At 36.9% G+C, this 13,853-nt stretch overlaps 3 protein-coding genes across 3 annotated transcripts; 2 read left to right on the forward strand and 1 right to left on the reverse strand.

The window, feature by feature from the left end:
* Positions 1–5,579: 5,579 nt before the first annotated feature.
* On the forward strand, positions 5,580–7,145 carry Prosbeta5 (Proteasome beta5 subunit). The gene is made up of 5 exons (XM_076772248.1): positions 5,580–5,767; positions 6,064–6,220; positions 6,291–6,503; positions 6,656–6,889; positions 6,953–7,145. The coding sequence occupies exons 1-5, from the start codon at positions 5,624–5,626 to the stop codon at positions 7,051–7,053; spliced, it is 849 nt and encodes a 282-aa protein (XP_076628363.1). The 5' UTR covers positions 5,580–5,623; the 3' UTR covers positions 7,054–7,145.
* A 506-nt stretch (positions 7,146–7,651) lies between these two features.
* On the forward strand, positions 7,652–10,797 carry Aph-1 (gamma-secretase subunit Aph-1). Its single transcript, XM_076772541.1, has 2 exons — positions 7,652–8,339; positions 8,450–10,797. Exons 1-2 carry the CDS (start codon positions 8,107–8,109, stop codon positions 8,931–8,933), a joined length of 717 nt encoding a protein of 238 aa, XP_076628656.1. The 5' UTR covers positions 7,652–8,106; the 3' UTR covers positions 8,934–10,797.
* Positions 10,689–13,594, reverse strand: Med17 (mediator complex subunit 17). Its single transcript, XM_076772540.1, has 8 exons — positions 13,315–13,594; positions 12,954–13,133; positions 12,555–12,871; positions 12,265–12,477; positions 11,991–12,196; positions 11,348–11,920; positions 11,131–11,279; positions 10,689–11,056 (listed from the first exon to the last, which is right to left on the reverse strand). The coding sequence occupies exons 1-8, from the start codon at positions 13,401–13,403 to the stop codon at positions 10,846–10,848; spliced, it is 1,938 nt and encodes a 645-aa protein (XP_076628655.1). The 5' UTR covers positions 13,404–13,594; the 3' UTR covers positions 10,689–10,845.
* Positions 13,595–13,853: the final 259 nt, after the last annotated feature.

Genomic DNA, 13,853 nt, shown 5'->3' on the forward strand with positions numbered 1-13,853 from the left:
CCACCGTGACGTGGAAAACAATATCGCCGCAGAAAACATGTTTTGCCCGTATCGGTTTATTCGGTTTGTTTGCCAGCGATGCAGTTGCCTCGCTTCCTACATGGCCATTGTCGATCCCTTACATCCGCGATTTTTCAGCGGGTCGCGCGCGACGACCACGGGAACCGCGAGATAAAAGCGTCGAAACGATGGAAAATTGCGAGGCGATCGAGGAAAATCGTGATCGAGGAATCCAGAGCGTAGAAGAGAGGCGGTAGAATACGAGAACGATTTTAACTTATCGAATCTTACGTCGCACCATCGACCCCGTCGACCCTCAAATCCCGATAATACCGTCAGCTTCTATTCGAACATCGTATGCGTTCTCGCATTATCGAATGCTTTATCCGACGGTCTTGTAAACCTAACCATCTTTGGGGATGCCGCGACGATATCTACAGAGTTGCTTGACCCTTTGCTGCGACCAGTTCAAAAGAAAAGGTTCCCTTTTCACGTCGACTCTCCGTCGGAAATTCTTCGGAGACCCTCCACGCACGGAACAGAAATTTGATGCATCGAATACTGTGATTTGCAAAGCAATTAACGCGTGGAAAATGTTTAATAAAACACGTAACTCTACAGGAAAATCAGGGTTCTTTGTGCTCGTACGTTTTACGTTTGTTCTTTAAAAAAACCACAAATAGATATCTACGTACAGATTCGTGGAACGTTCATTATTTCTGATCCACGGTAGAGATGAGTCGACTTTTTTCTACGTCATCTCCTACTCTTTTCGCATGTTTTTGTTATTAAATATTATTTTAATCCTCGTGGACATATAAAATTTTGTTCCGTCGTGTGAAAATGACCTAGAAGATATCGGAAACATTTACGAACGTATGTGTGTCACTGAACGAACGATTGCTCGCATGACTAAAACTATCGTATTATTTCATATTCGATTGATCTTTAAAATTAACATACAATATTACTAACCTTGTTTACGGATGCTATTCCGATCGATATTTGCATTTAACCTAATATTTACGAAACGTTAGTTGCGAAACAAATCTCTCCCGTTAATTGTTTGGATTTAGAAAAAAACTGAATTTTCTTCGATGATTCATTCATAAATATAAGCGTTCGCCAAGGGCTGGCGAGTTCTTAATTTTGCCATTAAGGATATAAGAATTTTTATCTACGATACGGTCAATGGAAGAAATCGAAGATGTAGACAACCTTCAAAAAAGTAAAGCAACGAAAATACGAGTTGACCTCGTCGGAAGATTAGTCGGAAAGTTTTCATGAAATAATCATGCTAATTAGAAGCCGCGAGGCTATCTTTCTCGTAAAATGTTAGTGAACCATCCAATTTCGGGTGCCCTTAGTTCACGCACAGATCTGCCAAATATCCAACCAAAACGAAGGTAGAACGTCGTACGATAAAACCGCCGTTATCTGAGTGCTCTGCTCGAAATATTTCCCTATTTATTGTATGTTTGCACTCGCCTTGGTCGAACGAAAATACGAACGAAACTTAGTAACTTAGTTTCTATCATCGCTGATTTATCAATTGAAGATTACATCAGAACTTTATTACTATTCCCTATAAAGTTGCTGCTTTACGAATTAACGATCCATATATCGTTAACAAACACTCCATATCCATATAATTTCATATACTAAGCTTTGTTTATATAATTTCATTTCACTTTCAAACACTATAAATTACTTGTGTTATCTTGCCTATCGAATCAACGACAATAAACTAAGGCACTATGTTTAATATTAGTCCCTTATTGTTATAGGTTTGCAAAATCCTTTCGTTAAATTCGTGAAATTAAAAACAAGTTCAAAGTCTAGACAAAGAAAATTAAGCTACAATCGTAATCTGATTTGCTCGTTAGCAATGTTAAGCAAAGTATACAATAATATTTTACAAAAGTATGACATCAAATTCTTCTCCAAATATAACTTGAGAGTTTCTTTTCCTTCTGCTCTTGTAAGAATGCAAGATAACCTTGATAAGGGAGTTATGTATTGTTTGGTTTTATCGAGCAACACAGTTGAGCCGAGTTAATTACTTATTAATACTACGTCTTAATCGTGACTGTTTAGTCCTCGTCGAATACGATCAACCTTGAAAAACGTTTGTAAAACAAAAATAGTACTAACGAAAAAGACGATTATGAGGATAAGTTATATACTTCCTGTACTAAATTTCGTATTGCGTTGAATTAAAGTATATAACTTGTTGCTTGGACAGAATCTAGCTGATGAAAAATATTACTTAATTGTGTAGATCGAACGGTGGAGATACTAATTTCGTCTCCCTGATATGCTCCCGAGGAGGGGGAAAAAACGAAAACACCAACACCGGACGATTCGTAAAGTCCATGCAGGCCGATCTGAATTATGCATGTATTGCAGAACAAAGATCTATTCAGAATTCGATGGTGTCTCGTGTATAATGCAAGATCATTATCGTCTCTTATCTGTGATATCGCTCGTACTATGTAGTACTCGTATACCTACGCTCGCGTACCTACAACGAAACGCGACAATAAATGAAAAAAGACCAGATGATAATCGCGCCTGACGTAATACCCAAGCGATTACTTCGAGCCACCGTAACACTACAGTCGCTCGAGTACTTGAGAAAAGCGAGCCAACCGCTCGAATTTTCTTGAACTACGCTCCAACTATAAAAGCAACCGAATATATTTCCGTCTTAGTCTCACCATTGAAACTAACGAAGATTTGTAAATAATTCTCGTTATTAGTTCGTTCGTGTAAAAATATTCGTTTTTCTTATATTCAATCTTAATAAATCTTTACTATTTTTACTAGAATTTCTTTGTTTCCACTTTACGGTATTAATTATTGGGTTGTTCGGAAACGTAGTTTTGTTTTCTTACCAACAGAGACGTTAATTGTATTTCTACTTGTTTTTTATAAATAAAAATCAGAAATTTTACGAGCACGGAATCATGCTGCTAACCGAAAGATGGCAAAAGATGTTGGACCAAAATGGCCAGTAGATAATTCGATAAAATGTTTATATTATAAGAGAATTGTTCCTTTTCACGAAGAAGAAAAACGAAATTACTTTCCGAACAACCCAATAGAACAAAATCTAATAATCAGAAATTTTGATCTAGAAACGAAAAAGCTTAATCTAACGATCAAAAATAGGAAAACGTTTTAATGGAACAATGGAAATTTCGCCGAGCATTGTCCCAGCCCTAGTTCTGAACCGATACGCTCGTTCTCCCAACGTATCCACCGCGCGTTTGTAAAAGGGATCGTACAATGACGATAACAGGGGCTAGAGAAGAGTGGAGGAATGTTATCGTTATCGGTGTTCCGCGACGGGCAAACATCGACCACTATACCAAAGAATCGCGAAGGAAAATATGCAATTATATATTATCGTATTATCGGGATAACGTAGCGCGGCTATGGGTGGTACGATCTCAGGACAGACCAATGGCTGAGCACGGTAAAGTGCCTTACCCCCATACACGTGACCCTTTCGAACGGCTACGTCATATCACTGACCCCGCGAGCAAAATAATACGCGACGATGATATTTAACAACGACTTGTCCCGAAACACCGAGCATGTTTTGTGCTCGAGCGGTATCGAAATGTGACGTGCCCTCGCTTTTGATTATCTTAACGCTATAAATCACGCGATACATGGACCGTGGAGTACGCCTCCACGTGGAACGATGTGTCAACTACGCTCGGACCAGCGTACAGAAACGAAAACTACCAACAGTTTTCCTCTATTTCCATAACCGAAACTACGTATCGTTCTTGATACGAATAATCGTACTGCAATAATTGTCCCCATAAAACGATCGTCGTCGAAATGAACATGTATCGACGAACCGAGAATTTCCGATCGATGCTTTTACACAGAAACACGAATGATAAATAACCTATAAAGTCACGGAGAGTCGCGTCGTATACATTGACCATCTAACGAGCAGTAGGTCTTTAAAGATGCATTGCACAAGTTACTATAATATTGATACGTTTAAAAAGTTTAACATACCTTATTTCTGCTGTCGATTCAACATTTTCCCCGCAGAGAAGTAATTTCCCCCGTAATTTCGTTTCCAAATCGACGACGATTCACCTCCAACGTTGACGTACCTCGAGCGCCACCGCACGAGAATGCCTGCAACAAGTCGCAATATTGAAGCCCCCCAATGTACCGACAATGGTCGATAAAAAACTTTCTTGAAATTCTCTTTTTTAATATGATGTGCATCATCGATATTTTGATGCTGCACCACAGACGATATATACGAATAGACCTTACACATTACGAACTGAAAGTGGCCTAATCTGACTGCCATACCGACCTGAAAATTCAGGGGTGATTTTAACGCCCTCTTCTCATGGATGGTGGTCAGTTGACAAACTATTCACTAAATTAGTATTGAACAGCTGTAGTGTGTGCATGAATACATGTGAGTTGACTATGCAGGGATTGAAATTCATTTCTAAATCTGTTAGTAATATTACAAATAGCACGAAAATGGTAATGGAGTTTCGAGACCCCATAAAAATGGGCCGAAAAAATACATTAGGTGAAAGGTCTACTCGTATACCTTATCTGTGGCTGCGCCATCGCGATAAAGTTAAAAGTTACGAAAACTTAACAACGTATTAAACCTTTAAATTCTGTTATAAACCATTTTATTCGTAGTAATAAATTTTTTACATTCCCATAGAACTAATCATATATGTCTAATTTTGATGAACATACCTAAAATTCACGTAGACATTTCTTCTTTCCCACTGCTAGCGCATGACTCGTCCTCTTTTCATCCATACCTACCAAAAATGAAAAATATGATTCTTGTTAGACATTTATTCGCAAATAACGAATAATATCAATTTTTATCCCCAAAGTACATACATACATACAAATGTTGTTATCGTAAAAATTATTAAAATCTAAGTTCTATATATGCAACAAACAAATGGCTGAACACCACTATTGAAATGAACGTGGAATTACCGCGAACAAACATGACAATGATATCTCCGGGTCATTTCTTATTTCTCAAGTATTTGGAAGAAATTATTCCATAATATCGAAATATAAATCAATGTAACGTAAAACAAATGTAAATCTCAACGTTTTTGGTGTCTTAACTTACACTATTTTAAAAATCACGAGAACATTTGAACTTGGAGGGATTCCGTTATTTAAAGCAATGGCTGCTGTCGTAGAACCACGGACGAGGTATACGAGTAGACCTTTCACCTTATGGACTTTCGTGGCCCAATCTGACTTAGCGTCCTCTTCTCATGGATGGCGGTCAATTGAAAAACTATTCACTGAATTAGTATTGATGGGTAGACAGTTGTAACGTATGCGTAAATACATGCGAGTTGACTATTTCTAAATCTATTTCTAAATCTGTTGATAATGTTACGATTAACACAAAAATAGTAATGAGGCTCTAGAGCCCCAACTCGTGTACCTCTTTCTGTGGTAGAACTCGCAAGAAATTGCCTCTAGCGGCAAGTTTACAAACTATTCCCGTAACACTGCGCCCACTATCATGACCATGTTGAATTAACAAGATGACAAGCATTCGACAGTAAAGACTATCGCAAAAATGGCGCTTGCAGAAGTTTGCGGTCTCAATTCGTTTATTGATTATAATACATCACACGACAAAGATGTTTTCTCACGGGAGATCGAACTTTATAAAGGAAATTTCATTAATAATCTACAACTAGCTGTACCACCCTATGTAAATGTAAGTAAATTATTTGAAACATTTATCTTTGATGTCCATACTATTCTGCATTTAAATTTGCTACATCATGTAATTACTTTTTGTAAATAATATATTGCTTTGTACCTTTTTAAATGTGTATTCCTCTAGTATTTATTTATTGTTTTCTTTTATAAATTGAATTTCACCTATTCTCATATAAATTATTTTCACGGAAAATTTGATATGCAGGTTAGAAATTATTACGGAACGCTTGAAATTTATCTATATGCAAATATTTAAACGTGCTTTTTCGAAATATTTTGATTTATATGTAGCCAGCCGAACATTTGGCCCGTCTTGCAGATGGAACCGATGAAACTGGAAGACACATAAAGATTAAATTCGATCATGGTACTACTACATTGGGTTTTCAATACAAAGGTGGCATTATTCTTGCTGTTGATTCACGTTCAACAGCAGGCGAATTTATTGGTAAATTCAAAAAACAAATATATATAAGTCAAAAAGATTAGAACAAAATTTTATGCAATTTCCTTTGTAGGTTCATCCACCATGAAGAAGATTGTGGAAATCAATGACTATCTTCTGGGAACTTTAGCTGGTGGTGCTGCAGACTGTTTGTATTGGGATCGTGTATTAGCAAAAGAATGTCGCATGTATGAATTGAGAAACAGAGAACGCATTTCTATTGCTGCTGCTAGTAAGCTTTTGTCAAATATGGTATACCAGTACAAAGGAATGGGATTAAGTATGGGTGAGTTTATGTTCTTGAAATTAAATACAGCAGTGCCCACTTAAATGACCGCACTTTTGCCCACTCAAAAAGATTAAATAGCCCAGTGATTTTAACTACTGTAATATATTTCTTAGCCTTAATAAAATTTGTAATAAAATATTTAATAATAGGTGTAATGCTTGCTGGATGGGACAAGAGGGGGCCTGGTCTGTATTATGTTGATTCACAAGGTACTCGTACACCAGGAAAAGTTTTCAGTGTAGGATCAGGATCAGTGTATGCATTTGGTACACTAGATTCTGGGTATAAGTGGGATTTATCCGACGAAGAAGCGTACGAACTTGGCAGACGATCGATTTACCATGCAACCCATAGAGATGCTTACTCTGGTGGCATTATAAGAGGTATGTAATACAATGTAAAAAAATGTCGTACTACAAATTTGAAAAACTATTTTTCGTTCACAGTTTATCACATGAAATCAACAGGCTGGGTACATATTTCTGATGAAGATTGTAAAGATCTTTATTACATGTACCAAGAACAAAAAGAAAAAGGACTTAACTAATAGGAATTAAGTGTCACTGTACTCTTATCATATTTTTTCTTTAATAAAATTGATTTCTAAATAAAGAATCGCCCGATACATTTAAAAAAAAATTTATATATTTTCATTTTAAATGTTCATTGTATTACAACAAAGGGAATACGAATTTTTCAGATACCCTGGTCTTTCGTATGGAGATTTTATGACTGTTATTTAATTAAGGTAGTTCTCATTAGAACAGTCCCATTTAGATGCTTGATGCGTATTCACCCGTATAATTTACACGATAATCTCGATGAGCAATGAGACTATCAATACATTGAGATCCTCTATCGAGAGGTTTACATTTTTTAACGAAGACCTTACAGCAGTGTGGCCAGATCTGACATAATCGACGTCGACATTAGTAACGACGAATTTCCTTAGCGTCTAACGGAGACATGTTCTACCGCACGAGCCATGTTACGTGAGCTCGGCACTTGAAGCAACTTCGGGAAATCGAGAAAGAAGGCGAGTGCGAACCTTTTTTTCTTGATCTTGAACAGCTGATGTCCGTTCTCACGTCAATGGCATACAATTTAAAAATGCCTGGGCAGTCGAGATTCGAAATTGTATGCCATTGACGCGAGAACGGACATCAGCTGTTCAAGATCAAGAAGGAAAGGCTCGTATCCGTCTTCTTTCTCGATTTCCCGAAGTTACTCAAAGTGCCGAACTCACGTAACATGGCTCTTGCTGTAGGATATGTTGGCTTTTCCCACCACTTCGTTAGACGCTAAGGAAGTTTGTCGTTACTAGAGTCGTCGTCGATAGACTCAATTATGCCAAATCTGGCCACATTGCCCTACAGATTTGTGCCAAGTGATTTCGTCACCGTTGTGATTCACTTGACTCCGACCGTATTATCATATTTTTCAAGTTTGTATTATCAGTGAAGAAAATAAATGTGCCTATTAGGAAGTACAGCCCAAGCCGCACGAAGGCTTGATAGGGTTATGAATATTTAGCACCTCGAGGAGAGCTGATTGTTATAACAATAGATAACGAAGTGATTTGGCACTAACCGTGTTAAAAATGACATATATGGATTTTTTTGGTTGTGCCTTTTTGGCTTTCGGCCCGCCGTTAGCCATGTTTACGTTCACCGTTGCGGCTGAACCTGTCAGAATTATCGTATTGATAGTCAGTGCTTTCTTTTGGCTTATTTCTTTATTATTGTCATCGGTGCTCTGGTATGCTGTCGTACCTCTTCAAAATCACCTTGCATTTGGACTGGTATTCTCTGTGTTATTTCAAGAAGCTTTCAGGTGATTAACATTATTTACCATGTAACATATTGCATGGCCCATGTGTTTTCTTTTATTTTAATTGTCCAAGAAAATTGTACATTTGGATCTTTTTTGTTGCTTCTTTATAGATACCTCTTATACTGGGTACTTCGAAAAGCAGAGAAAGGCTTAGAGAAAGTGACTACAACACATGTGGCAGACAGCAGACATGTGTTTGCTTATGTGTGTGGTTTAGGATTTGGTTTTATGAGCGGTGCCTTTGCTCTAGTCAATGTCCTAGCAGATGCTGTCGGACCTGGAACAATGGGACTGCAACAAGGCTCAGAATACTTTTTTATGATATCGGCAGCCACAACTCTTTGCTTTATTCTCCTGCATACATTTTGGGGTGTTATATTTTTTGCTGCTCTGGATAACAAAAATTGGGGACAAGTTATGTGGGTTATTGGCTCACATTTGTTTGTGTCATGTATGACCTTGTTAAATGTACATCAGGCTTATATAACTACCACTTTTTCTGGTTACACGATTCTAATGATAACGACTATGCTCGCTTTCAAAGTCGCGGGCGGCAGAGCTCAAAGTATAGCGCATTGTTTTACGAGAAAGTGAGAGCAAAATTGCATCGATGACAAAGTTAAGAAATAGGTAATTGTGTTTGACAGAAAGGGACATTGCAAAACGCCAGAATATTCTTAGGTATTAGTCTATGAAAATTGTCCGCTGCTCCAGTATACGCTATGCGTGAAATTGTATAACGTTAAATTAGCAAAACCAATATCTTTATTCTTTGATATTATTGAACGAGCCGATTACCGAAATGTATCAATACAAATCCAAAATATGTTAGAATTTACTTAACTCAATTGCATCAGTAATTAAAATTGGGCATTCATAAACTAATTTTTCTCGAGCGATTAATCGATTAGGCAACGTAACTAATAATTTAATTGTTAGAATTAATCGCGATTAACGTTAGTCATTCGCGGCGATTAATGATTGAATAAATCGTGAATTGCCGACAACGAATTACGATTAAATTAATCGTAAATCACTTACGACAATTGGTAATTAAATTAATCATTAATTTGTTTAATGTTGCATTTTTCTTGTTAAATAATAAATCATCGGATTTATTAGTTGCTTACGACCATTTTTGATTAATGATATGAAATTTGTGACTAATAATTCGTTTGATTAATGAAAAATTAAATCAATATGGTAATTCATTATTCGACGAGAATAATTCAATATCAAAAAAATTGATGATTACTCGGTTCAATCGTAATTGTTATTTTAATTAAATTCCGCCCAACTCTGCCATATACAACACCAACACTTTGTTGACAATCTGCTCATATCACAGATGATATCAAATTGCTACAATCGTTACGCATTATTTTGCATTCGACGATACAGGTAACTCAACACTTACAGTCTATTTCGCAACTAGAGTCGTCTCGAGCGGAATATTCTACCCGATGCAAATGGGTTAATGAACTTCCACACTTGACCAAAATCAATGGAAAAATCTGTTAAGTATATCAGTATTACTTATTGTTCGAAATGTAAATGTTTTTCGCATCTTGTAAGTGTGTGGTTCGCCCTTATTTTAATGAAATATCCTCAAAAAAGGTTGCTTTTTTAAGACTTGATACGTTCTAGCATGGAATTCTTTGGTCAAGCTGCTAGTCCGTCCCTTAACCTATCGAAACAGTCGTATAACCGAATTAAGATAATGTTTCGATTCAGAATCTAGTTGTACCGAAGTGTACAATATCCTCTTTTATCCCAAAAGGAAGAAATCTAAAATGTGTGTGAATGTACATAATGTAAGAATGAATGTGTGCATATACGTATTGTACATGTTGTATTGGACAAAAAGGAGTAAATTTGTGCATCGGTTCGCGCCTTACAGTTAAAAGTAAACTATTCAGGAAAGGTATACACCTGATAATATGTAAGGAATTGTTCATTAGTTTTTGTATATATAAGGAGATCCATTAACGATCATAATTTAGGTGTTTACTACACATCTGTATATTTGGCATTCTGTTTCACTTACCATTTCACGATGGTTTATTACTCAATTCGTATTATATTTCGTATGTCATTCAAATAAAGACCATTTTTGTACAACTAAAGGTACATTTAATGATGATCCTTATGTAGCGCGATAAATACCACAGGATGAAGTAATTTCTTTGATTAGGAGAAGAAACTACGATGTTGGAAGTAGTAAATCGCAAAATATACAAATATTTTAAATATCATTTTATTAAAAAAAAGAAAAAAAAAAAATTGCAAAAAAATACTCGAACAGGCGATGACAACAAGATAAAATTGGAAATTAGAAAACGAAACTAATCATGGACAAGAAATATATTACTGGAACAAATTCATCAGTCATTTAATTGTACAATTATGAAATGTATTTTGTATATCAGATGCGAGATTAAATCTAAATGATCATGAATTTTCACCCTGTGGAACAATTGGATCCCTAATCAATCACTGATCATATTTAGGAGCTTGTTAAGGAAGCCATGAGTAGTTCCATTTTATTTAAAAAGTTTTTTCCTTCCATCTTGTCCCACCGGACTTCTTTGAAAGAGCCACCTAAATTCTCCCACTTTCTTTCTCGAACTAATTGTCCAGGGAAGAAATCTTTCCTAGGAGAATGAGCTATTGCTACTTGTATTCCTGTTTGTGGTTCACATCTGACAGCTATCATCCTAAACGCGCGAAGAATTGTTTTAGACACGTTAGCTCGAAGCTTTTAGCGATTAAAAGTGATGCGAATAAATACCTATCGCCTATCGGTGACGCCAAAATACAACTGCTAGCGTTCCCTAAAGGTTCCACTGCGCCTAAACCAAGATGTGAACTATTGGCTAAAAATTGCCAACCCATACATTTTGCTAATGCTTGTACTGCTGTTATTTGGTGCTGATATATCTGTAACGATATAGTAATCATTAATAAATGCAGAATAAAGACGAAGATGATAAAAACACTCTAATTACCTGGCAAAAGATTAGGTCGCGTAATTCTTGAGGTTCGTAACTCATATGCATCACTCTGCCGTCCCGGCAAACGCACTTTAATGACTTCTCCCCAACGTGAACAACAAGCGATGTTCGACACACACTATCATACCCGTGTGTTAAAATATTGATCTTCACGCAAGATTGTGTGGGGGAATTCAATGCGTTCCAGTGTGAAACAATTAAAGGATCCTTAACTTCTTTTGCTATTGTGTCTAAAACGTACTCTGTGCGCAATCGCATAAAAAAGTGCTGAGCTTGTTGAATAATTTGTTCTAACAATGTTTGACTTTTTGTCATTTCTAAGAGCTCGTATCTGTCGGCGGCCGTTGGGCCAGCCAAGCATCTCCGTTTACTAGGTCCAAGTGGTCCCGAAGAGGGATGTGGAAACGGATGATGTGTATTTTTGTGGTGTACTTCGCGTAATAGTTGATGCAATGAATGTTCTAATACATGATCGTGATCACTTTTATGAGGGGGAGGAGCAGTAGGTTTTTTGTCATTTCCTGTACTGTGACAAAGTCCTATGATTAATTGAATTCCAGGAAGTACCTAGAATTAAATAAATTTTAGTAACGCATTGTGTATTACGTACGTTAACCGTAAACGTAAAAACAATTACCGTCGCCATTATTTGATTGCCGACAACCATATGTGGTATGGGTGCGCGTAAATGTACAGCTTCTCTCGCCAGTTGACTAAATAACTCTTTGCAGAAGAGAACATTCTGTGCAGCTTCTAATTTTTGTTGCCAATGCATGTCTGCATTGGAACTATGTGCACTGTTATTAAGTAGACTAATATTTGCACTACAAAGGTCCTCTTGGTCTAAGAAATCGAGTTAAATTAAGTGCATAATCGCAACATTATATGTTGCACAATAAATGTACGTTTACCTTTTTGGCATAGTACTTCTATGTAGGCAACTCCTTGCAATTCGCTAGGTATAGTAACGCGCAACGCAGACGCTTTCGGATTCGAAGGATGATGAGCCTGTACAGATGCATTTGTGCCAGCACTAGGAGAGGCAGGAGGACTACTACTACTTTTTTCTTCCTCTTCCGCCTTTGTAACTTCGAACATACCTGTTTGTGGAAACTTGGAACCCGCTGGAAATTTTTATAGCGCTAACGTAAAATTTAAAGTTTTTAAATAGTAATTCGTAGCATAGAATATAATTATGAACCTGTTCTATAACTAAGGTCACCAATGATCGAATTAGAAACTTTTTTTAACCGCCAGTTTTGTCTTAGTCGCAATAATTCAATATGAAAGTCTGGTGTTGACCTATTCCTAGCTAATTCATTTTGACAATTCTTTAATCTATCTGCACCCATCATTATAACAGATGCAGCCCCAGCCAATGCTTTCTTTCTAGCATACACTTGTATCATAGGTTTAACTTCAGCTGGCTCTTGTGAAACTGGGTCTAAAACCATGTAATGCTTTTCTTTTGCTATTGCTAGAACATCCGCTAACACGCATACTTCGGTTAATGCATTTCTATAAACAAGAACAAAATTATAAATCCCTTCACCCTGATGAAATTACATTACAGAAGTAAAATTTCAATACAATGTGCAACCTTAATTTACTTCTGACACTGTCCCATGGCCACAACGAAGACTGAAAAGAGGCTGAATCTTTTGTGTCTTCTTCACCCTTCTCTCCACTTTCAGTCTCTTTTTTTATATCATCCCCATTGGTTTTACTGAAGTCAATTTTTTGCGCGATTTTTGCCAGGTTCTCGGACAACGTAAGAGGTCTGAAAAACGACAATTTATTTTACTAAACCATTTTACAACATGTTACTTTACTAAATGTAAACAAAACGTATTGACACCGAGGTTAGAGGAAGCATATATAATAAATCCATTTGCGTTTCGTTGGGTTGATCACTAATTTTTCGTTCACAATTGTAAACGATATTAAATGAAAGTACTTACGCTTGGTAAATTTCTTGGCCATCGTAGGTGATTTCTTGGATCTGATTCTCGATCGGTGCTTCTACAGAGATGTTCACCGAATACGCCATTATTGTTTTCCCAAGCAGAGATCAGAGCAGAGATGCCAGATTGAGCACCAGGTGCATTACTCACACTATGCCAGATCATGTGTACGTGAGCTCGTAGAGTTTCGGAAAGTCGACAAAGGCAAACCAACACATGCTCTCTTTCTCGACTGTTCGAAGCTACCCGAAGTAATTTCGGACCGCCTCGTGGGAATCGAGAAAGAAAGGCTCATATTTGCCTTCTCGCTTTTAACAACTGAAATCCGACCTCCCGTTAATGGCATACGATTTGGTATCTCGAGTCGAGATTCTCGACTGCCCAGGCATTTTTACTTTCCGACCTATATAGGCGCACAGTGTCTAAAGCTTATTAATATTATAATAACTATGTAATTTACTGTATATCTATATATATCAAGACGACATCTACGATAAAACGCCCAAGTTTGTCGTAAAATTGTTCGTATCGTCCAC

The sequence above is a fragment of the Colletes latitarsis genome, chromosome 9 (genome assembly GCF_051014445.1).
Source record: "Colletes latitarsis isolate SP2378_abdomen chromosome 9, iyColLati1, whole genome shotgun sequence".
In the NCBI taxonomy this organism is placed as follows: domain Eukaryota; kingdom Metazoa; phylum Arthropoda; class Insecta; order Hymenoptera; family Colletidae; genus Colletes; species Colletes latitarsis.

What these genes read in the sequence shown, in the direction of transcription:
- Med17 (XM_076772540.1), bottom strand. Translation starts at nt 13,403, where the DNA reads ATGGCGTATTCGGTGAACATCTCTGTAGAAGCACCGATCGAGAATCAG. An exon ending in GGCCAAGAAATTTACCAAGC is followed by an intron (nt 13,134 to 13,314) that starts GTAAGTACTTTC and finishes GTCGTTTTTCAG; the next exon opens with ACCTCTTACGTTGTCCGAGA. An exon ending in GCGTCACCGATAGGCGATAG is followed by an intron (nt 11,057 to 11,130) that starts GTATTTATTCGC and finishes TCGCGCGTTTAG; the next exon opens with GATGATAGCTGTCAGATGTG.
- Aph-1 (XM_076772541.1), top strand. Translation starts at nt 8,107, where the DNA reads ATGACATATATGGATTTTTTTGGTTGTGCCTTTTTGGCTTTCGGCCCG. An exon ending in TTATTTCAAGAAGCTTTCAG is followed by an intron (nt 8,340 to 8,449) that starts GTGATTAACATT and finishes GCTTCTTTATAG; the next exon opens with ATACCTCTTATACTGGGTAC.
- Prosbeta5 (XM_076772248.1), top strand. Translation starts at nt 5,624, where the DNA reads ATGGCGCTTGCAGAAGTTTGCGGTCTCAATTCGTTTATTGATTATAAT. An exon ending in AACAGCAGGCGAATTTATTG is followed by an intron (nt 6,221 to 6,290) that starts GTAAATTCAAAA and finishes TTTCCTTTGTAG; the next exon opens with GTTCATCCACCATGAAGAAG. An exon ending in CTCTGGTGGCATTATAAGAG is followed by an intron (nt 6,890 to 6,952) that starts GTATGTAATACA and finishes TTTCGTTCACAG; the next exon opens with TTTATCACATGAAATCAACA.